Source organism: Lathamus discolor, chromosome 14 (assembly GCF_037157495.1).
Source record: "Lathamus discolor isolate bLatDis1 chromosome 14, bLatDis1.hap1, whole genome shotgun sequence".
Taxonomy (NCBI): Eukaryota; Metazoa; Chordata; class Aves; order Psittaciformes; family Psittacidae; genus Lathamus; species Lathamus discolor.
This window is the reverse complement of record NC_088897.1, coordinates 11,773,873-11,796,162: the sequence shown is the minus strand read 5'-3', so window position 1 is coordinate 11,796,162 and position 22,290 is coordinate 11,773,873. Positions and strand designations below refer to the sequence as shown.

The 22,290-nt window shown below is 49.8% G+C and overlaps 1 protein-coding gene across 8 annotated transcripts in view; it reads left to right on the top strand.

The window, feature by feature from the left end:
• Positions 1 to 14,998: 14,998 nt before the first annotated feature.
• The window catches only part of MSI2 (musashi RNA binding protein 2), a 212,300-nt gene continuing 205,008 nt past the window's right edge, over positions 14,999 to 22,290 (top strand). For 2 of the 8 annotated variants that reach the window (XM_065695195.1, XM_065695192.1), the window contains exons 1-5: positions 15,163 to 15,279; positions 15,448 to 15,488; positions 15,623 to 15,704; positions 15,979 to 16,063; positions 20,161 to 20,202. In XM_065695195.1, the coding sequence (XP_065551267.1) occupies positions 15,218 to 15,279; positions 15,448 to 15,488; positions 15,623 to 15,704; positions 15,979 to 16,063; positions 20,161 to 20,202 (312 nt within the window). In that variant the 5' untranslated portion in view covers positions 15,163 to 15,217. Of the gene's footprint in view, positions 15,280 to 15,447; positions 15,489 to 15,622; positions 15,705 to 15,978; positions 16,064 to 20,160; positions 20,203 to 22,290 lie in introns of all 8 variants that reach the window. The other 6 variants (XM_065695198.1, XM_065695196.1, XM_065695193.1 and 3 more) reach the window with 5 other exon arrangements.

Below are 22,290 nucleotides of genomic sequence, written 5' to 3'. Positions count from 1 at the left end.
TCTTCTCGTTCCTTTTATTTTTCGTTTTTCTCCTTTTGAGGTTTCTACGATGTATTCAAAATTCTGCTCAAATAATTTAAGCTGACTTAATACTCTTGCAACACGTGGCCTCTAATGTCTATCGTGTTAGGTATGTATTGAGCTGGGATTTATGGCTGGCAGAGAAGATACTTGCCAAGAAGAGGTTGATGTAGTCAGTCCTCAGAAGGTTTTTCAGGTGGATTCAAGTGTCTTTGCATCCTATGAGCTAACATGTCCATGTTTGGATAGCTCCCTCCAAAAGCATTTGGTCCAGGCGTTCTGATATGATATGGTTGTATCTCTTTCTTTTGAGTTCTCTCCTATTCAGTGCTTATGATTTACCGTTCATGTTGGCAGTAACATCCAGTGAAAACTCAATTTTATAACTAAGTGAAATCTCTAAAACATACTATCTTGGAATGTTTCTTTCCTTTTCAATTAAAGCTCAAATTTGAAGCTGTCTTAATCAAACTGTGATGACCGAGAGCCTTCATTTCCTGACCTCTAGCGATGTAGGGTTGGGAAGGGAGCTTAATGGGGTAAGCAGGTGAGATCAGACCCTGATCCTGGCTCTGCAAGAGATGCAGAAAGGTCAAGCTTCAAATTTCCAGGGCTTCATTTTACTTGCAGCTGAAACCCAGGTTTATTTTTTATGATGAATTACTTCTTAGAAAGCCTTAGTCTGAGCACTGGTACTCAAGGCTGTCAAGACTGTTACATATTTGTGGAATTAACTTACTTTGGATTCAGGGCGTGCCTTTTGTCGCACTTGCGCGTTGAAACGGAAGCTTGGGAGTCTGTTTCTGTTGTGCAGGCTATAAGATCCCCTCTTTAGGATGATGACAGGTTTCTTGTTGAAGCCAAGCAGTGCAATAATGTCAACAGTTTGTCCTTGCTCTCAATACTCAAGATGTTTGAGCACCTTGCAACCAGAAAAGTCTGTTCTTGCAGTAAGCTGTACTCACACTCCCTATGTGGAAAAGGGAGGGCATGGGCTGGACTGACCACACTGGGGCTGCATGGAACCAAGTGTGTTAAACACGAGTTACTGCAACAAGACAAAAGGAGTTGAAGAGAAACGATCACGCAATCCTTTTGATGCTGTGAGCTTGAACCTGCCAGTGCTGGCGCTGCTTTTGCACTTCTGGAGCCGCAGTGCTTCCTCCTGCTGTTGGCGTGTCTGGTGGTGGGAGTGCTCCACGTTCTCACGAGGAAGGGAGCAGTTTTCTAAGCAGGGTATTAGCAGGAACCGCCCAGAAGAGGCAAGTCTGGAAATCCTTGCAGGACCTGCGCCCACCCAAGTTCAGCTCCACCAAAAGCAGGAGGCTCTCAAGTTGAGGATGAAAGCAGACAAGCTTTAGACCTGATGCGTGTCCGTTCCTGAGAAGCTCTGGATGTTCTCTGCGGCCGAGGAAACTCTGTTCTGTTTTGCTAAGAGAATAAAAAAACAAAGTTGCAAAAGTGCTTCCTGTTTGTTTCCTGGATTGCCTGGAAGCATCCCTGGCTAATCCATCATCCTGACCCCGTGGAAACGTGAGTAATGGCCCCTGCTTTGGCTTGTCTGTGCTGTTTATAGACTTCTCTGTCACCTGTCTCTGTTCCAGGCTGAAGCATCTGAGGTGTTGAGCAACTTGGGCTGGAGCTGGTGGCTACCATACCTCCTCCCTGACACCCAGCCTGGACTTTCCTAGCCCTGTAGTGCTTTTCCTGAGGTGAATGCGTGCCGGAAGCTTTCCTCCTTTTGCCGAATCGAGTAGAAAAGCTGCTGCAGATTCCGAGGTGAGTATTTTGGTGTCTAAACCCAGGGTTGGCTGTTTATGAAGGTGTTCTCCATCCTTGTGGGGAGCAGGAGGTGACAGGAGTTGTGCTGTAGGTGTGACTGTAGCAAGGTTTCAGGCTTCCCCTGGGAGAGGGGAGATGGGATCACAGGGACTCACTGGTTTGTGTGATTCGTGTTGCTCCTTCCCCAGGAGGCCACTAGAGTTTGGTGGTCTTGTCTGAAGCAGGAGAACAGGGACCCTCAGCTCCTGAGCTGAGCTGGAGGAGCAAAGCATGGCGCTCGTTGCCTGTCCCACCTTGGAGCACTGGGAGCAGTGGGAGAGCAGCAGATGGCACTCGAGCCTCAGCTGAGCACTGCCGCCAGCCGCCGCTTTGGGTGGTTTCTGCACTGGAAGCACAGCTATTCCGGCTTGCAGTCCTTGAAGGAATAGGTGCGATCTTGAGCCTTAAGATGCGGCTATAGGACCTTGATTTACATGCCTTGGATGTTCTTCTCTGCTCGCAGGTCCAGATTGTATCTCTGCTTGTGCCGATCTGTCCTTCCACAGTGTCTGGACTTGAGCTGATACCGCAGAAGTGTTACTTTTCCCTTGCAGAGCCTGACCCCTGATTTGCTTGGGTTTTCCTGCGGTGGCTGTGCCTTTCTGCACGCAGCTACCCCAGAGCACAGAACCAAGACTGCTTCTTCAATCAGATCGTTTCTTTCCCACCCCCAAGCAAACCAAAGTGAGGGAATTGTGCTTGCGCTGAGAAATGGACTTGTAGATGTGGATACCGAAAAGCACAGCTCCGTGTGCTCTGTGCAAAGGGGCAGCGGCCAGACAAGTACCAGTGAGTCAGAAAAGGAAATTCCTGTCGGGGTGCTGCAAATATAGTGCGTGAAGGTGTTCTTATTTTGTTTAATTACAATAAATTCAGACCTTCTTTTCATATTTCTAGGCCCATTTGTATTTGAGACAGATCAGAAACTGAAAGCGTGACATGACTGTGACACAGGCAAAGCCAGTGCTTTTAGGAGCCTTTAGGCAGGTGAAGGATGCTGTACATCACTGCTGTAATCTCTCTTTGTTTATTAAGAGCCAACAGAAGTAATTCAAACCTGCTCTCAGCGCTCAATGGCAGTGAGCACCGTGTACATCTGCTTGGATGTGAGCTTGTGTTTACAGGCGCAGGATGTGGCAAAGTGGAGGATAAACCATCTTGCAACAAAGCCTGGCTCTTGCACGGGTCTGAGTCAGGCTGGGGACCTGTGGTGGTGTCCGTGCAGACCCACGCATTTGAGGGCTCTTTTTTAGCTCCTGTAGTGCTCTGTGCTGCCCTCTGTGTTTGTGGTTTTCCTCCCTTAGTTGCCTTTGCTTCATGTGAACTGGGCTGTTGTGTTCCCAGTGCTGCTTCTGAAGCCTCTGGCGTGGGGCTCATGGTCTGTGCCTGCTGCTTGCTCAGGTTTTGCCCTTCAGCAAGACACCCAGGATGGGTTTGCCCAGGAACACCGAGGAACTTCCCCTGCTCCCTGCTGCAGAGCCCAGCCTCAGGCTGTACGTGCCTGGACCCCCCCTTATGGAAAACAGGGAGAAGAAGCTACTTCTGAGGCCCTAGCTCTATTGTGTGTGAGATCCATATAAATACATGGACTTTTGTTAGCAGCTTGACCTCTCTGGCGCTGTTCTTGCTCTGCAGTGAAGAGGTGCACTCTTCCACTTGTCTGACTCCTGTGTAACAGAAGGGCTAAATGCTTATTACCTTTCTGTAGCCTGTTCCAGTTGCCAATCAGATGTGTCTGGTTTGGGGTTTTGTTTTGTTTCGTTGTTGCTGTGACTATGCAGGATGCTCTATCTCACTGTAATTATGGTTCCATCATTGTCTTGGCATGGAAACATCTGCTGTCTCTCTGCAATCCCCACTTCTGTTTCAGTGGAGAATTTCATGGATCATGATGACCTTCTATTTTCCATAACATCTCATGTATCTCGGCTGTTTGTTTTGTGATACCCTGCCTCTCATCTACTTCTTTTTCCTATGAGCATCTCCACTGCGTTCAGGATTTCAGCTCATCTGGTTATCAAATCAAATTCTCCCTCACTGTCTCCTCTGCCTCGCATCCACTGTAAGCACAGCACCTCTGCACCTGACTGCCTGGGCTGTTTTGTCCTCTGAGCTCAATTCATCATCCAGCCCATGTCTAACGTCTTTGTTCTTCTTATTTAACATCTTAAAGTTAATTTTCTCAGCCTTTTTCATTTGGATGATGTTGTACCCCCCAGCTGTGTGGGTATGGGGCCGCTGCTCCTCCCGGCAGTGATGTGCCACAGGACGGATGGAGGATGTTGCCATTCAAGGTGAAGTCGCTGCTGGCTGCTTGTGACAAACTGCAGTGAAGTCGGAGCATGGCGAGGGTTGGAGCCGAGGGGCTGGATAAATACAGGTTCAAGTACAGAGTTTGTGTGACCTTGTTTAAAGATCACAGGGTCCGTGAGTGTGATGAACAGAGACGCTTCAGTTTTTATTTCATTCTGGCACATTTTATCACCAGGACTTTGCTGGTACGCCTGTTCTCTTAAAAAATATTCATAAAAAAAGTCAGTCCTGTATCTGCTGCAGAAGGGCCAATAAAACTCTTGGGAATGACAGGGTCTTAAATCATAGGATCGGTTAGGTTGAAAAGACCTTTAAGATCAGAGAGTCCAACATTGCCATACCCCAAAACCTTCAACTGGGTCAACTCGAGGGAGCGGAATTCTGTAAGTCCTGTTACCTCTTCCAGCACACCTTGCTTTGTGCCCCATCTGTAAAATGCACATCCCAGTTTTCCACCTCCTGGTCCTGTGTCTCTCCTGGCAGCAGGAACCCCCCATCGCACAGCTCCTCCGTACAGCTCTAGCACAGTGGCCACCAGCCTGGCCCAGGGCGCTGGGTGATGCTGCAGCAAAACTAATCCCGAGACTGTGAAAAGCATATGTTGGGGGCTTTGTTCACCCTCAACCCATGGCCTTCATAAACTGAGGCAGGAATGTCCCATTCTTGAAAAGCTTTGGCACCTGGAAGGTGTGACTGAGAAATGGCTCTTTATATGCTGGCAGAGCAGAGGGGTGTTGGTAGAGAGCAGAAGGGAGGGTGGAGGTTAATGAATCATGCAATAACTTCTTAGAAGGGTGGAAATTAAACTGTGCAGACATAGTTTTTTCCTCTTTCAGGAGTGTAGCTGTTTATGAAGGGATGATGTGTGTACTTTTTTATACCATTTTATAATATGCAGTGCTTGTGTATACTTGTATATAAGTAAGCCTGCAGAATCATAGGTGAAGGGACCTATTCATCCAACAGGAGTTACGTGGCTGTCAGTGCCTGTGTGTTTGGTCAGGATTTGGCACGCTGTGTCCTTGCCCAGGCAGAGCTGCCAGAGCATGGCAGGATGGCTGCATTCACACGGACCCGGCTGGAACTCCGTGCAAGCTGATGAAGCTGCACAAGCCTCTGCATGGAGGGATGCTGCGATGTGAGGGATGCTGTTGTGCGGGTGCTCCTTCGCTCCTTAAGAGGCTGCTTGGGAGGGTAACACCAGGCAGGCTGTAACACGGGACACGGGCTGGCTCTCTGGCAAAGGCAAGTACCTTCAGAACACGCTGGCGCTGGTTTCTGCCCTTACCACACCGTGGCTGTGCTGCCTGTCTCTTGGGCTTAGCCCCTGAGCCTCAGTTAAATGGTGTGTTGAGGCTTGTGCTTTGTCTCTGTAAAGAGAAAAATGCTACAGCTCCAAAACAGGGTTCAAGTGCTGGGCTAAGTGTTGATCTGGAATGGGCTGAACTAGAGCAAACCAGACAGAAATCAACTAGGGAATAAACATTATAGGAAGTAATCTCCATCACTTCATGCTCCAGTGGCCTTGAAATAATTGGCTATTTCCTGGGCACATCCAGATGAGCTGATCAGTGTTCTCCCTGTTCCCTTTTCTCTACTTGTGCTCTTTTGGAGACCTGATTGTCCACTTCTCCCTTCCCCTTCACCTCTTGGCTCCCTGCTCCCCTAGATTTCTACTGGAGTTTGTATTTCCCCCCCAACAATGTCTCTGAAGAGCCACAAATGTGTAATATGTGTCCCAACGCTTGTATTTCAATAGCGTGAAGCAAAGCACATCAGCACAGGCAATTTCCCATTCACCACATTATTGCTATTTAAAGCACAGAGGTATAAAGATGATTGGCAATCCAGCTCTCCCAGCACTGCTGGCTGCTGCTGCCTGCCAGACTTGGGAGGGTTTAATGTTGGCTGCTCCATGCAGTCATTCCCTCACCTTTGACTTGCAGATTTCCTGGTGTTGAAATAGGGAAATCATTTTGGTGGCAACAGGCACATTACTTGCTGCTGAAAAGAAGGAATTATTAGGTATGTATGCGTGTGTATATGCACAGCACCTCCATCCATACAGGGGCTGGTCAGGTTTTCTAGCTGAGCAACCTTCTGCAGTTCCTGGCTTTGCAGATATGTTTTACCTGAGGTTTTGGAGGGGAGAGGGGCTGGATGGGAGGTGAGAGATGGTTTTGTGTCTATTACTGTTATGGAAGAGGGAGGTGATCTATGAGGGCTGTGGTTTTCCTTCTCTCAGGGCTCTAATAGGGCTCTCTGGCTGAGCTGAAGGGTGGTTGTGGTGTCAGTGCTGTTTACAGAGATGTGTTGCTCTGGGTTAATGTGCAGTGTGATTGAAGATTAGACCTTTATGAATTCCTGTTTAAGACGACCTTGCCCTGGTTATATTTAAGTATGAAGTGACAAACAACAGCTATTCTTACATGAAAATAAGAGTCTGTCTTTACTGGAAATAGTGGCCTTGGAGGTGTTTTATATAGATGCCGTATAAAATCTCATGAATACAGCATAGGTGGGTAGGCTTTTTCCTGATGTTGCTTTTTGAGGTCTATACTCTGTGCTCTCCTATGGGGTGTCCTGTAGCCCCATTCCTGCCCGTGGCTCCCAAGCCACCTCCCTGCCCTGCTCTGCACTGCGCCGCGCTGGCTGGAGCTGTTGTGCTGTGTTATCAGTGTTGGGGAACACGAGGGGCTCCCATCTGTGTTCCTTCACCCTGAGGTGTTGTCTCCATGCTGGTGATGCTGGTCTGGTTGAAGCAGTGCTGTTGGTGTGGGCAGAACTGTCGCGGGAGAGCTGAGAGCTCCAACAGGCTCCTGGGCTGGGAAAAGGAAGAGCTTTTGGGTGATCCTGGAAGGAATGTTGGCATCCTGCAGAGGCACGGACCATGCAAAGCCCTGGCAAAAGCTGCCTGTGGAGCCAGGGAGCCGGTGGCGGCACTTTGTCACCATATTTACACTTGTACTGGCCCAATGTGAAGCATTTGGCTCTCCTCCACTTGTGGAAGGGATTAGTTACTTCATAACATCCAGACAAGATAATCTCTCCAGTTTTGCCTGGAAGAAGTCCCTGACAAAGAGCAGCAAAGCTACGCTAACGCCAGATGAAACAATAATTGAGTTTGCCTTCTTATTGCTTTCTTGGCTAAGTTTGTGTTGGTTTTAATTTCATTTTTGTTGTTGTTGCTGTTGGTAGAGAACAGCTCGATACTGCCCCTGTATTGATTCGAACCAGCAGCGTTGCATCTGTGGTAAACTGCAGCCACACACGGAGCTGAGCACGAAGGGGAGGGAGGAGGAACTCCAGAAAGTTTGGAATGCTTCCATGCGTTTTGGAAAGAGAAAGGGATGGGAGTTGTTCTCCAGACACCTGAAAATGGTCCCAGCTGGGCGTCCAGAAGGGAATAAACCTGAGGGTCAAAGTAAATAGTCCAAGTTTCCCAAAGTCCCTGAAAACAATGAATGAAAAAGTACTATCTGTCCTGAGCTTGCTCTTCCTGGTGGATGCTGGGGTGGCGAGAGCCTAACGCTATGTGACGAGTAATGCATCACCGGAGCAGTGCTGCTCTGATGATGCATTGCACTAATACATCATGGGAGCGACAGAGCCCTAATGATGTGTTACACCAAAGTGGCCTCACTTGGGAAGAAGGAGCCCAGGAGCCTCTGTCCACCCCAGCTGAGCACGGCACAAATCCTCCAAGTGTTTGCTTCCCTTTTAAAGAGTACCCTGATGGGACATGAAGGGCACAGCTGAGGATGCCGGTGGGCCTCCAGGCCTGGTTCCCAGGTCATGGGGATCTTGACGTGGAAAGGTGAAGCTGAAATGCTCCCAAGTGCCAGCTAAGCAAATGTCACCTTCTGGAGTGCCACCGCGCCTTTAGCCCAGCCTCCTCAAGCATCTTAGCACCAGCTCTGCTGGAATCAACAGCTCAAGTGCAGTGCCTGGTCCCGCAACATACAGCAAGCGGCATCTGTACAGGAGATTTTCTGCCAGTACCAACTTATCCCACCACTGTTTTAAGGGTAATATAAGAGGCTGCCGTCAATCTTGGCCTCTGAGCAAAACCTGTCACCCTTATTTCCTTTCTCTGCTCACTAAGTAATAGCCTCGTATATTTTTAAAGGGATTGTCCTTTGGATTCTTTTTGTCATTTGGTATCAAAGCTCTAAAGGTCACGTCCAGTCCTTCCCTTGCAGCTTCAAAGACCATACGTTTATTTTAAACAAAGAGAAGAAACCCAGCAATTTCAGAAACCACTCCACACCCAGGGACTTGGGAAAGCTCCAGGCATCACCAGCAAAGCTCAGTGATCCCAGCTCAGCTTAAGAGCAGCTTCGTTTTGCTTTAGCTAGAACTGGCTCACAAGTGTCTTTACACTTAGAAATCGCATCCCTGTAGCTGTGCCTGTTCAAAACCAAGTTACCAAAACCAAGTGCTGAATCCCCAGTTCTTATTTGAGTTAAATGTGGCGTCTATGGCTGTTTGATCTGGTCCAGGACGACACACAATACCTCATCTGGCATTAAGTTGGAGGGGAGGGAGACAATGCCCCATCCAGTTGAGAGCCTTCAGTATGGAATTAACCCATCCTAGCAGTTGGAGTAAGTATGAAGTGGCAGAGTGACTTTATACAAGGTGCTGCTCCACATGGGAGCATGCTGGTTCTTCATTTGGTGTCTGGAGTCTGAAAACCAGGTTTGCTGTGCTGGCAGGTGGGGCTTGCCTAGGCTTTTATACATGGTTAAGTGTGGATGTGAGCTGCTGCATGGCAGGTGGATGATACAGGGAAAGAAATGAAGGACCCAAAGATCTGGATCTGGCTCAGGACCATAGGAAGCATTATTATAGATCCTGTTGCTTCCTGAGGAAGCCTATTCAAATTACTTGCATAGCTTGATCTTGACATCGATGAAAACTCCCACTGAACTTCAGCCAAGAAGGGACAGGTATGTCAGCACCAGTTGCTTAATTACGTTTGCATCCAAATTGCTGCAGTAGATCTTTGCTTCCTCGAAAGCGATTTTGCTCTGCTCTGTAATTCCGTGGAGCGATATGAAAGACATGAATCTTCATGAAACTGCACTCCTAATGCAGCAGAGGCTCCACAGCGGCTGCAGGCTTTGCTTTTCATCACAGGAAGTCCCGGGGGAAGTTCAAGGTAGGATCCTTGCCATCTCAGCTCAGCAATCGCAAAAGGCAAATAAATAAAGCAGGAATTTGGCAAAGCCCTGATTCAGCAAAGGCACGAGCACAAGTTCAGCATTAAACTCTGCTGAAGATGATGTGGAGCAAAGGAGTTCATCTTGTGGATGCCCAAAAGTCAGACCAGGAGTCCAGGACCTTGACAGTCAGTGCATCGGTGTTTTAAATCTGTTGTAAAGGGGAGAGGATGCTTAAAGATGAGGAATTTCTTGAACATGGGAAAAGAGTGCTTCTCGTATGAGGATATTTCTTGGTATTAACTCAAAGACTAGTTTTGGTCCGTGGTGCTCTGGCATGATTTTGGCCAAGGCTCTGATGCCCTGAGGGAGGCAGTGTGTGTGTATGGACAAGTCCAAAGGAGGCTGTTGTGAGGGCCCAGTGACTCCTCACTCCTACCCCCTCTCTGGGCTGGGATGCTGGAGATCCTTGGATAACATGGTGAAGGGCTGGGCCGGGGTTGTTGTGTCTCAGCAGAGCCCGCAAGTACCAGCTTCATCTCTCCTGAGCTCTTTGTGCTTATCTGATCTGCGCCTCTGTAATGATGTGGTTAGAATTAAATTAGGGTGTTTTAATGCAGTTACAGCTACATTTACCAGGCACATCTCTTCCTGACGTACGATGCTGGAATTTAAGATATGGCCAGAGGCTGCATAGGAGTTCTTGTCTCCCAGGCTTGTTGCAGCCTTTCCACTTGCTACCCCAGGCCCTGGCCAGACAGGCAGACTTGGGATTCCAGTTCACATCTGCTGCTGGAAGGCCAGGGAATGACGCTGAAGGTAAATCCGGGAGGGAGGGACCAAAGAGCCTTGCTAACGGCCTTGGTTATAGCCAGTGGCTCCTGCCAGCACAGAGCCGGACTTGAGGCTGTAACGGGACCAAGTGTTGCTGAGGACACAGCCCCTAGCAAGGGGAGGGTCACACAGTGGGACTGGAGCCTTTTTATCCTGGCTTTCCAGCTGCAGGAAAATACCTTCAGAGGTGATGCACGAGTGGCTGATCTTTAGCCAGCGTCCCTTGTTAGTGTCACCCTGACAGCTTTATACCCACTGAAGATCTGTGCTGAGATATTCCTCGTTGTGTGGGGTTTCCAGATCTCATAACGGGCTCCCTCACATGGTCCCTGTTAGGGGTGAACTCACCTGATGTGGGGGCATCCCCAGTGAGCCTGGCTCCTCAGCCTTCCGGGGTGTTCTCATCAGTGTTGATCTGCCTGATGGAAATTCATAGCGACGATGCCCTCTAGGGAGTGCCTTGTTTTTCCTACCCCTGATTCAGCTTCAGACTCGTGCATTTTAAGTGCACATGCATATCTAAATGTGTGTATTTATACAGATCCTGCCAGTGCGTGTTTTGCAGTAATTCTCCTTGGATGCTCTTGCTTTCTCCTGCAGTCAATTTGTTTGAATGACATGGAACTGATAATGAATGTGGTTTCGGTGCCGAGCGATCGGGCTGGCTCCTCTCATTCTGCCTCTCCTCGTTTTGAGCAAGAACGTGAGGACTTGCTGTGTCTGTTTTAGATTCCATCATGAAAGGAATAATTGAGATTGAGATTCTTAGTCACTCAATGCAGAAGGTCAGGGAATTAATGCTGTGTTACATCCAGACCATTCATTTACTGTGCCTCCTTTTTCTTCCTCCCTTAACTGTCTGTGGAGGAAAACAGATGTGCCACGGAGAAGGTAACATATCTTCAATGCTGTGCACATCCCCAGCCTCTGGTAATGCACACTGTTTATCTTTATTTTGGGGGTGTTCCAGGGTACTTTTATCATCCTAATTGATTCGTGGCAGCAGGGGAAAAAACATCCCGGAGTAAGAGGAAGAAATGATTCCAGTGAATCCATTGACTCCGTTGTAGCACTGATCTCCTTCTGGAAATTATTTATAGGAGAAGATTCATAGTTCCTAATATTGGTTTGGATGTGGGGCACAGTTTACCAGAGGGTCTTGAAGGCCTTTGGTAACAATTAATCAGGTAGAGAAATAAGGTCGGGAGCCTTGTTTGGGGAGAGGGAAGGAAATGGCATTCCTGGCGTAAATCTAGCCACAGGTATTTGTGGTCCATAAAGCGTCTCCGTAACACAGGAGAGCTGCACAGGGGCAAACCCAAACCTCTTCTTCCCCTGCCTCGCCTCCCTGTTTTGTTTTTACCTTACTTCATCTGTATCCTGCGATTCCGCAGGAGGAATGGCACATCTGAAAGGGCAGGGTTTGTTTCAAGGCATCTGGCTGGGTTTTTTGGTGTATATATAGAGAATTGCCTGGAAGTAGTGAATAGAATTAAACACTCCAGTTCTGAACAACAGAATTCTCAGGGCTGTCTGTTGGTTTCAAAGCCGATGAAAACAAAGCAGGCTTTGAAATCTTTCCTCACAGAGCTTCCCCCCTCTCCCTTATCTCAAAGATGGGCCTGATAATATTTGGGTTTTATTCTTTTGAAACAGTTGGAAAACGCTGTTTTCCCAGTTCAGATGAAAATCCCGATGTTTTTAATGAGGTCGGTGTGACATCTTCATTAGCAAGGTGCTCAAATCACTTGATGCAGATCTGGAACTTGCACTGGGAAAAACTACGGTGTCTACCCGAAGTCTCGAGCCACGTTTGCCCTAGGTGTGAACTGGGATTGCTTCCCGATAACCGTGGGTTCTGGGGTCACCTCTTTCAGTCTGGGCACTGGCCGGGGTGTTTTTAAGCGACTCCTTTGTGTGCAGCCAAACTCCAGTGGCTTTAGTTTGGTTTTCCCTGGTCTCGGGGCGCCGCAAGTCCCGGGGATGGGCAGCGCTCTGGTGCTGGCTCTGGCGGTTTTGCTTCACGTGACGCCAGGGTACTTTTGGCATGAGAATTGACCAGCGATTGAGCAGCTGGTAGGGGAGAGGGACTGACAGCGCGTGGGGCCGGGCAGCGCTCTCCATTCAGGAATGCAGGTGGCTATTGAAGGGTGGGCAGCCTGAAGCAGAAATACCTGTGTTCTGTGGAAGCTGTGCTTATGACGACCCCAGGGAAGCTGCTGGGTGCTGTGCATGTGAAAGCACGTCCTCTGCGGTGACCGCTTAGGGTGCGTGGAAAGCCTTCACCCAGCTCTTTGGAGATGTCCTCTGTGTCTGGCCAACCTTCACTGGCCCCCAGAGAAGTCTGAAACCGCGGACCCCAAAGATGTCGCTTCCTTTCTTCGTGCTGTATCTCCTCCAAGGCAGAGCTGATCTCCCAGCGTGTTCCTGTACCTTGCTGCAGACACTGAGGGTAACACTAAAGGCAGAGATGCACCAAGGCCAGCTCTTCGTAATGACATGTTCTGTGTTTCACATAATCTTTGATCTTCTGGCAGCTCCCCATGTACTGCGCCTCCGTGATGCTGCCTAAATGATGTTTGCAGGTGAAGCCACATCTGGGTACCAGGAGGCCAGGCCCCTGTGCGCTGTCAGGCACCAGGGAGTTCCAAAACCCACTGGCCAATCAATCTCAAGAACTAAATGATAGATGGAATATAATATAGGTTATTATTTCTTCCTTATGCACAAAAATGAATTATTCAGTAAAGATTTAGATCCTTTTTATTATGACACTGGATTTACAGAGCATACAAAACATAAATGCAGATTTCTCCAGCGCCAGACAGATGAACTCATCCTCCAGGCAGCCTGAGCTAGATGCAGCCATTCAGCATTGCTGCATGGCAGAGACAGGATGTCCCAATGGCTGCAAGGTGGGTACCGAGGACCTACACCTCCTCAGCTGTCTTCCTCACCCAGCAGAGGATTCCCCAAAGCCCCATGTTGGTTTAGGAGCCCAGGATGTGTTTGTTTCAGGAATCAGGCTCTCAGGACCCATGCATCTTGTATGGCGTTTGGAATCATGTGTCACTTGGGCCTTATAAATGCTTATCTTAAACTCTGCATCTCAGCCTCTGATCTGTACTGAGCTGCCATATATCAAAAGGAAATCAATTGTTAATGAAAAGTAGGTGCTATATGATTATGGGGCTAGACAGAGTGTTCCTGAATAGCTAGCTATGGAGCTACCCTCTGGAATTTGGGTCGGTTTGTATCAACAGCAGTAACTTTGCTTGTTACTGGGATAAATGCTCCTATTTTTAATTGTGAGGTTGGGGAGGTCGTGCCCACTGACCAGCAGCTCCTGATGCCAGCTTCATGGTTCATTAGCTGCTTCCGATAGTCTGCTGGGAGCTCAGCCTTAGCATGAACATGGGAGATCAGAGAGAGGAGAGCAAGGGGCAAGGCTCCTGGGTTGGAGGGGAGGCTGCAACAGCACCTTTGGGGATGGGTGGTACCCAAGGAGCAGGACAGTGGGTCCTGGTTTGTCACCGTGGGCTTCAGGCACTGAAGCCATCTCCAGAGCATCCCTGCTGAAGTGGGTATGGCTTTTGCTTGCTGGGACAGGGAAAGGATCCTTTTCCAGGGCTGTGCTGACCATGGAGGGTTCGCTCCTCATAAAGCTGGGGTTTAATTGCTTGTCACGGGTGTGTGCTGACCAGGATGCAGGGGCAGGGCACTGGGCTTACTGGTTTGTAGTGACATTCCAGAGCAACACATGTGCTCCGCAGATGGGGTCAGGCAGTGGTTTGCATTGGGCTGTTATCTAATGCTGCGGCATCTCCCGCTTCCCTCGGGCACATTGTGTTCTTGGGAAGCACAACTGGTTTCCGGGCATCTGGAGGCGAGCGGAGAGCCCTGCACCCCCTGTCCTGCCTGCGCTGCCTCGGGCTCCTCACAGCCCGTCCTTAGTGGGGTGTCCATCTTTATATACCTACATCATTTAAGGTCTGTGAACCTCACCCAGCGCAAACCCAAACACCGAAACTGGAGCCAAACTGGTGAATCGCAGCTGCACGTGCGGGGGAAACGGGGAAAACGGCTGCGCAGACTGGAACTGCTCACCTGCCCGAGCCCGGCTGCGGCCCGGGGAAAGGCGGAAACGAGGAAGTGCCGCCGGAGTCCTTCAAGAGCCGTTTGACCTTTCCTGCTCGCTGACGGGGGGGGAACAGCGCCCGTTGTGTTGTGATAGGAGAGAAATCCACGCTTTCTTCTCACAGGGCTTCCCTCGGTCCAGCAGCAGCACCTGCCTCGTGCGTCCTGAACCCAGGAAGGCAGAGGCACTAAAGGGGCGATGGAAGCCCAGGAACCTCATCCCTCATTTACAATTGCCTGCTGATTGTAGGGAGAAATGGCCAAGATCTACAGCAGGCTCCGAGGACGGAGGGAAACGGCTCTTCTTTAACACCCCCCCCCCCCCATGCATTTGCTCATTGCTGCTCCCTGCCCCGCGGGGCCGGGCCGGTTGGTTCCTGTCCCGGCTGGAGCGGGGATGCGGTAACGCAGGGCGTGCGGGTACCGGCATGCAGGGGGGCGGCGGCAGAGCGGGCACCGGCGGGGCCGGGGCTCCCCGCCCCTGGAATCGCCTCACGGGGAAACGGGGCAGGGAGCGCGGGGCGCGCGCGCGCGCGCGCGCGGCGGTGACGTCACGGCCGGGCCACGCGACGGCGGCGGGCTCCGCCCCGCGCGCGCGCGCGCGCGGGGAGGGCGGGGGGAAGAAGGGGCTGGGGGGGGGGGGGGGGCGGTGCGGGCTGAGGGGAGGGAGGGAGGGAGGGAGGGGAGATGGCGGCGGGGGGAGGAGGCCCGGCGCGGCGCTGAGCTAAGCCGAGCCCACGTGTGACGGATCTGGCTGCTGCCCCAGCGCCTCTCCAGTGAGATCCTCCGGTAGCGGAGGCAGGAGGAGGGGGAAGGGAAGGGGAAAGGCAACCGGAGCGAGCCGAGCCCGAGCGGGAGCCGGGCCGGGGGGGGGCGGGTTGGGCGGGCGGGGGGGGTCCTCTGAGGGGGTCTCGCTCGGCGCGGCCATGGAGGCGGACGGCAGCCAGGCTACCTCGGGGAGCCCCGGCGAGGCGCAGCACGACCCCGGGTAAGTCGTGGGGCGGCGGGGCGGAGAGCCGAGGACCGGCCGCTCCCCCCCCCCCCTCCCTTCACCCCTCACCCCCCGCCCCGCTCCGTGCCGCGCCGCCGTGAGGTGCCCCGTCAAAATGGCCGATCCCGCACCGGCGCTCAACTCCGCTCTCTTGTCTCCCTCCAGCAAGATGTTCATCGGCGGCCTCAGCTGGCAAACCTCACCAGGTACGGGCCGCCGGGCCCCCGCGCCCCTCACCGCGCACCCCGCGTCCCGCCCCGCCTGGGCCGCGTCCCGCCGCGCCGGGGCCTGCCCCCCCCCATTGCCTCCGCTGCCTCTCGGCTTCTCTCTCTCTCCGCAGACAGCCTTAGAGACTATTTTAGCAAATTCGGGGAGATCAGGGAGTGCATGGTCATGCGGGACCCCACCACCAAGCGCTCCAGGTAACGCCGCCGCCGCGCTCACAAACTTCGCGAGTTGCCGTCGGGCCGGGCGGACCCCGGCTCCCCTCCGCTGCCCCTCACGCGTGGCCCGCGGGAGGCTCCCCCGCGCCGCGTCCCTGCGAGCCGGGAGGAAGGGAACAAAGCGGCCGGTGGAGGCGGAGAGGGGACGGGGTGGGGGGGGCCGGCCCGGCAGCGCGGTGGGGTTGTGGCTTCTCCCGCAGCCTCTGGTTCTTATCCCCCCCCCCCCCGTCCCCTCGCTCTTTGTCTCTCGCAGAGGCTTCGGGTTCGTTACGTTCGCGGATCCGGCGAGTGTAGACAAAGTCCTGGCTCAGCCCCACCACGAGCTGGACTCTAAGACGGTAGGTCCGTGCGTGGGGCTGCCCGCCCGCCCCTCGGCCGCGGCGTCAGGGCGACATGGTGACAGGGCGACGGGCGGCGTTGCGGGGACCCTGCCCTCGGCCGCAGCTGCGGCTTCGGCTGGGTTTTTCTGCGGGGCGGCGTCAAGCTGTCACTGAGCGGGGACTGGGCATGGCTGCGGTTGCCCTGCTTTTTCCCCAGCTCTGCCTTTAACTCCCCCGAAGCGGTAACTCCGCTTTATTTTTCAATGCGAATTCTCCCCCACCGCCCCGTGGCTCCTCCCCCAGCCGCGGATTGCATCGAGCGGTGACATTGAAAACATCGTGGAGTAAAACCCAACTTTTTTTCTCGGTGTTCCGGCGCAGAATGCTTTCTGCAGGGAACTTTCCGCTTCTGCCCGTTGATTATTTCTCTCTCGGTGCGCGTGTGTCAAGGTGGGAGTGCCTTGCTGCCAAATCCCAGGAGCTGCTTCCCGAGCCGTTTCCAAAAGTCATTTTTTGGCAGGAGCCCCCTCACCTGTGTTGCCAGGGCCCTTGGGAAACGTGGGTGTTAATCTACGGGAGGCTCTGCGAGGGCTCCGGAGTGGATGCGATGGAAAAGCACAAGTCCTCGTTTGTTGTTGTTTCTCCCGAGCTTTTTGCTGTGCTCTATCTCCAGTGGGTAGCATAAGGAATATGCTCCTGGGATTCAGCTCAGCTCTTTTTCTTTTAATGAGCATTACACTTGCTTTTATTCACTTTTTTCAATAAACCCCTTATATACATGCATTTTCCCCCCTTGACCCGATACTTTATATTTGACGTGACGCTGAAAATGCCGTATGGGGCGTGTGTAGCTCTAGGCCCTTTTTTGTCCCTGCCATCAAGGCCATGCACAAAGAATGAAGTTTTGTGCCTCTTACTTTGTTGCCCTGTAAAGTCTCAGCAAACCTGGGAGGGGAGGAGGGAAGGACACTGGTAGAGGTCATTATCGCTTTGGTGCTGGTTGGTCTGGAGGGGGCTGTGTTTGGGAAGGGAAGGATGGTGTTGGTGGAACTGTGTCTGGCAGAGCTGCTGCTGGATGTACCAAGCGTGCTCGTTGCTGTCACTGTCTTTTGTAGTGTGTGTGCTGGATCTTGAAGGTTTGATTTAACGTGAGCATGGTGCTAGGAGGAATCCTGACTCGGTGCTGGAACGTCTTGTGTGTGCCTGTGTGTGCGAGATTACGGTTAAACGAGGGAGAGACAAAGCAGGGAGCAAACACGAGTGTGTGACTTTTTCCGAATGTAATTTATGTGGAAACAAAAAGCCCAGAGCTCTCATAGAAGCAGGTGGAATCTCGTGTTTTAATTCGACCTACAAATTCTGCTGGGCTTGTCTAAACATGTAGCCCATGCTTGCACATGCCTGAATGATTTGATTTTAGGTTTAATCAGATATGGTAAGATAACTGATTCAACTGTGCTCCCTGAGATTAAACTCCCCAGACTTTTCGTGTAGAGCTCTGTTCTCTATGTGTTTTTAAAGCTAATTTTAGATAAGAAGAACAAAGGCAAACAGTGTCTTGAGCGAGGGTTCTTAAAAAACCAAATCCTGGGAGGACACCCTGTCAGATTTCTGACTATAATTAGGTCCTCCCCCAGCTTTTTCCTGTAGCACAGTCTCGTCCCTGCAATGTATTAATTTGCTCAGCTCTGGGGGAGGGGTGAGAAGCTTCGCCAGGGCAAATGTGCCTCCGTTTTGATTGTGTGATAATGGTTGCATCAATCTGAATCAGAAATTAAGCTCAGAATCAGTAAAGCAGCTTCCAAGTACGATCCAGAGCTAGGCAGGTTCCCCTTCAGCCCTGTGTGTGTAGACATATTGTAGTAACTGTTCTTTAGCATAACATAGCATTTGACTCTGTTTCAACGTTCAGCGCAGGAGGCAGATCGGTTGGGTATTGGCATGGAAACGTCGCTCTTGTTTACAGTTACGTTAAAAGCTTTGTTTAGGTAATGGCCATTCCTATCAGAAATAGTATTAGAGTCATTCCTAGAGGACTTGTAGATACAGTAAGTAGAGTTGTACCTAACTAACTAATTATTTTTTTGGTAGAAGTTTGTTTCTTTTATTTTGGTTGTTTGTTAAATAGTTGACAGGGATATGCAAGAGGTATGGATTTGCCGTGTCCATGGCTACTGTTCCTCTTCCAACCCCACGGGTGCTTATCCAAAAGGTTTTGTGAAGGAAAATCCAGTTACTTAAGCAGGGCTGTCGCTGTGGTGCAAAGAACTCCACGCTCTTTGAACTGACCTTCAAAAATGAATGTGTTGCTTTGGAGTTTAATGGCTCCTTCCAACTTTTTCCCAGCGGGACTCTGCAGTGGTGCCCTTCTGGTGGGACTGGTGCTCTTTGCTGGGAAGACTTTGGCTTTTGAAGAAGCAAATGTAGAAACGTGCATATTTGCCTCCACATTTGGGTATTGCTGTGGAAAATCCGTACCTGTTGTATTTCCCCAGTAGACAAATGCCTAGTCAGTGCTGAATATATTTGTAGATAATGTTAATCTCTCTGAAAAGGTTAGCTTTCTAGAGAAATAATTTTACTTTTGATGCTTTTTGAACAATAAAGTGGCATGTAATCGCTCATTTCTCAGGTGTGTCCTAAAAAAAGCTACTACATTTATATCTGATGCAGGCGAATCAGTTTATCAGCTGCGCATCAAATGTTTGTGGTATTTCCAATTTTGACAAATTAATTGAGTAAAACTGCTTTTTAGGAGAGTCTCGTGGTTACTGATCAGTGACAGGAATACATATCACACAGCAATAACAATACCAAATGGAAACAGCTCCTTTTCCTGATCAGGGTTAGCTTGAACGGGGAAACCTGACATAAACCAAACCCAAGCTACTGTTGAAAGCCTCTGCTTCAGAATATGCCTTAACACAAGCAGGATTAGTTTCATCAGCATGTTATAGTCCAGACACTGAAAGCAGCTGCAGGTAGCACAGTTAAGGTAGGATTTAGACCTTTAAAACATCCTTTTACAGATTCTTTATTTAGAAGATGCCTGCGTGCAGATGCTGCTAAAACCAGAGGTGAAATCAGCAGCATGGAGACGTTTTATTGCAGTCATTTTTACAGATGACAATTGAGGCTGGGCAGTTGTTGGAAAGGTTTTTCCTCCCCTCCAGCCATGCCTCTGCGGTGGTGTCTTTTTGTTCTTAAGTGATTTTTGAGTGGTAGAGAGGAGCCACTTTCTGAGCATGACCCATGTGGGAGTTGTTTTTAAAACTGCAGAATTAGCATTTGGGCACACTTTGGAATAGAAGTCGACGCTGCACCTTAGAACAAGGGAGCAGGGGCTAAACCAAGGGTATTTTTCCTTCCTTTTTGTCTCGGTGGTGGTGTGCTTCACTGGGGAATACTCCAGGTAATTCTTTCCAGGAAAATAATCAAGAGCTTGGTTTCTCTGGTTTATAAAACACTTGTACGTTTTATGTGCCTTGCTCTCCTCTGTCCACCCCTTCCCATAAATGCCCCTTTGTCATTTTTATTGCTCACATCTTTGAGGGGGAGCAAACCAGATCGATTTTGCATATTTTTGACCAGGATAAGCTCGTAGTCCTTCTAACGTTTTAGTTTTAGCAATTGAAATGCGAACTGGCTTTTTGTTCTGCATTTCTCTCTTTGTGTGGTGTTGCCAAGTCAGTTGACAAAACAAAGCAGAGAAGAAAAATCAAAAGCAACCCCAAACCCAACTGAAGGAAGGTGCAGGTGTCAGGAACAGCAGGTGAAGATCTGATCAGGCACGCTGGCTGTCTCTGTGTGGCCTCCAGAGCATGCAGATAAGGGTTAACACACAGTTTTGGTTGTAGATTCAGCACCTAGAGACTAAGAGGGAGCTCCCTGAGCACCAGTGGAGGTTGTTGCCTAGAAGATGATGGAGGAGGTGTACAGAAGAGATGTTTTCTTCCACTCTTCCTGTCTCCTGTTCCAGAGCAGTTCTGGATGAGCCAGTGTGCTGAATGATAAGCCTGAGAAATGAGGGATTAATAATTCAGTGATTTAAAAACAAAATAATATAAACTGACAACAAAAGCTATCTTGTTGATTTCCCCTTTCTTTTTCCTCAGATTGACCCTAAAGTTGCATTTCCCCGACGAGCACAGCCTAAGGTAAGTAAGAGGATCGATAATAGGATTTTAGGCACACAGAGAATCATTGTTGCCAGGCAGTTCAGGTTTCACACAGGGAATTGGCAATGAAAGCTTTTAAAGCCGGTGCATGGCGTCTTAAGGGTATCAGCGTATGGCTGTGAAACTACAGGAGAGCTGCTTTGTGCACTGTTACGTGTCTCCAGTTTAACTGTCTCCGCGCGGAGCCCCGGCCGGTCGTGGCTGGCTGAGGAGGGGAGGCTTCTCCCGTGGTGGTGGGAGATTGTTGCTGCATTACTCGAGTTTGTTATGCTGTTTTACGCAATGTGTTTTGCCTGGTGTTTATGAAGAGCAGTCGGATTAAGTGCAGACTTCAGGCTTGTTTTGAGCTGAGCTTTCAGTTCTGTGGTTGTGATGGATGGGAATATATCTCTGCCTTCATTGTTTGCAAATTTCCTTTTGTATAACTTCAGAGATGTGCTTGGAGACTAATAAGTGTTGGGGAGCAAGTTGCTGGTGAAGCTCTGAACTCTTCAGGCCACGGGGTATTCTTTTGCAAGAACAGTGAAACAATGAGCTTTAAGTCTCCAGCCGATGAGGCTGGCTGGAGGAGTGACCTCCTCTTTCCAGGGGACTTGTGATAGTGCAGCCAGCTTCCAGGCTGGGACAAAGGCAGTGTAGTGATGTGCAGAGGAACTTGGGTCTGTGTGTGCTTACTCTGACACGTCGCTGGTGCCATTTCTGCTGGAGGAGTTGCTTATGGAATAGAAGTGGTTGTTGCTCTTCAGGCTGTGCCTAACAAAACCAGCAGATCCGTTTTAAACCCAAATGTGCAGCCGGTTGTATTTGAATTTTGAAAGCCAGAGGCTGAAAGAAAACTTTTGCAATTGACATTTTCTTTTGTGTTTGTTTTTTGAGAGTCGGTTCAGCTGGTGTGTGTCACTGGCATCCACTGCTCAGCTTGAGCTAGCTCAGTATTCCCTCAGAAATGGAAGGGCAAGGCTGCAAAGCTGCGGGTGCAAGGCGGTAAGGAAAAGTGCTTTAAAGCTGGTGGCAGGAGATACCTGAACAAGTCAACCCAACAATTTTATTGCAGATAGCTCCTCAGGAAAGCAAGCAGTTTAATAGCGTGTGGAACCATAATGTTAAATACTGTACAGAGCACACAGCTAGTGTGTAATTTAAACCCCTGGGTGTGTAGCAGGAGAGGTGCTAGTGATTTCTTTAAAAGAAGAAAAAAAAAAGATAAAACCCAACATTCTACTTGCAGAATTTTAAACCAAACTAATGTAGTCAAATGTTTAGAGGTTCTTTTCCTCATAGGCTGTATCTAATAACTGCTTAGTGAGTAATGACGTGTCTGGCTTGCTTCTGTGCTAGCAAATTGCTTCTAGTTTGTAGGGTTTGTGACTTGTGGGTTCTGCTGTTGGATTAATGCTGCCTTTAAGATACAATTCCAAGTTATCAGGATTTTGAAGGGTTTCACAATGGAAGTATGAAGATGATCTTGTGCTGTGACTGATGTTCCTTTCCCCCTTCCCAATACCTTTTAAAGCCTTATTTACATTTTAAACTGTCTTCAATTACCGGTTATCTGTTTCTGCAGTGTTCTTTGTAAAAGTTTAGAACTTGGAGCAGAGCTGTTAAGCTGTCCCGTGTGATTTCTTCTATAACAATAAAAAAAAGCAGGGCATGTCTTATGCCGAGGATATTAGCGAGTTAAATTTCCGTGTTAATGTAAAACCAGGTCAGTTTTACAAAGGGGAGTTTGTTTTTCTCCACGTAGGGTTTTTTTTTGGTGATGGTTGTTTCTTTTGGTAACAGACCTCTTTCAAGTGTGGGTCAAACGCTGGAACGCGGGCTGGATTCCACTCTTAGCAGGGACTCGCTCTCTGGAGAGGTCATCAGGATCTGCTTCTGCTTTTTACACACGTCTCCTCCTTCCTAAAGTGTCAGGATTTCTACGGGCTCTTGAAAGAAAGGCTTAAGATTGGAAGGAGCCTTATTAGGAAACTGGAGAAAATCAGCTGCAATAAAGAGCAGATTGGTATCAATTGTAACATTATCCTGGGCAGCATTTCATCATCTGCATTTTCTTGTTTTCTGGTT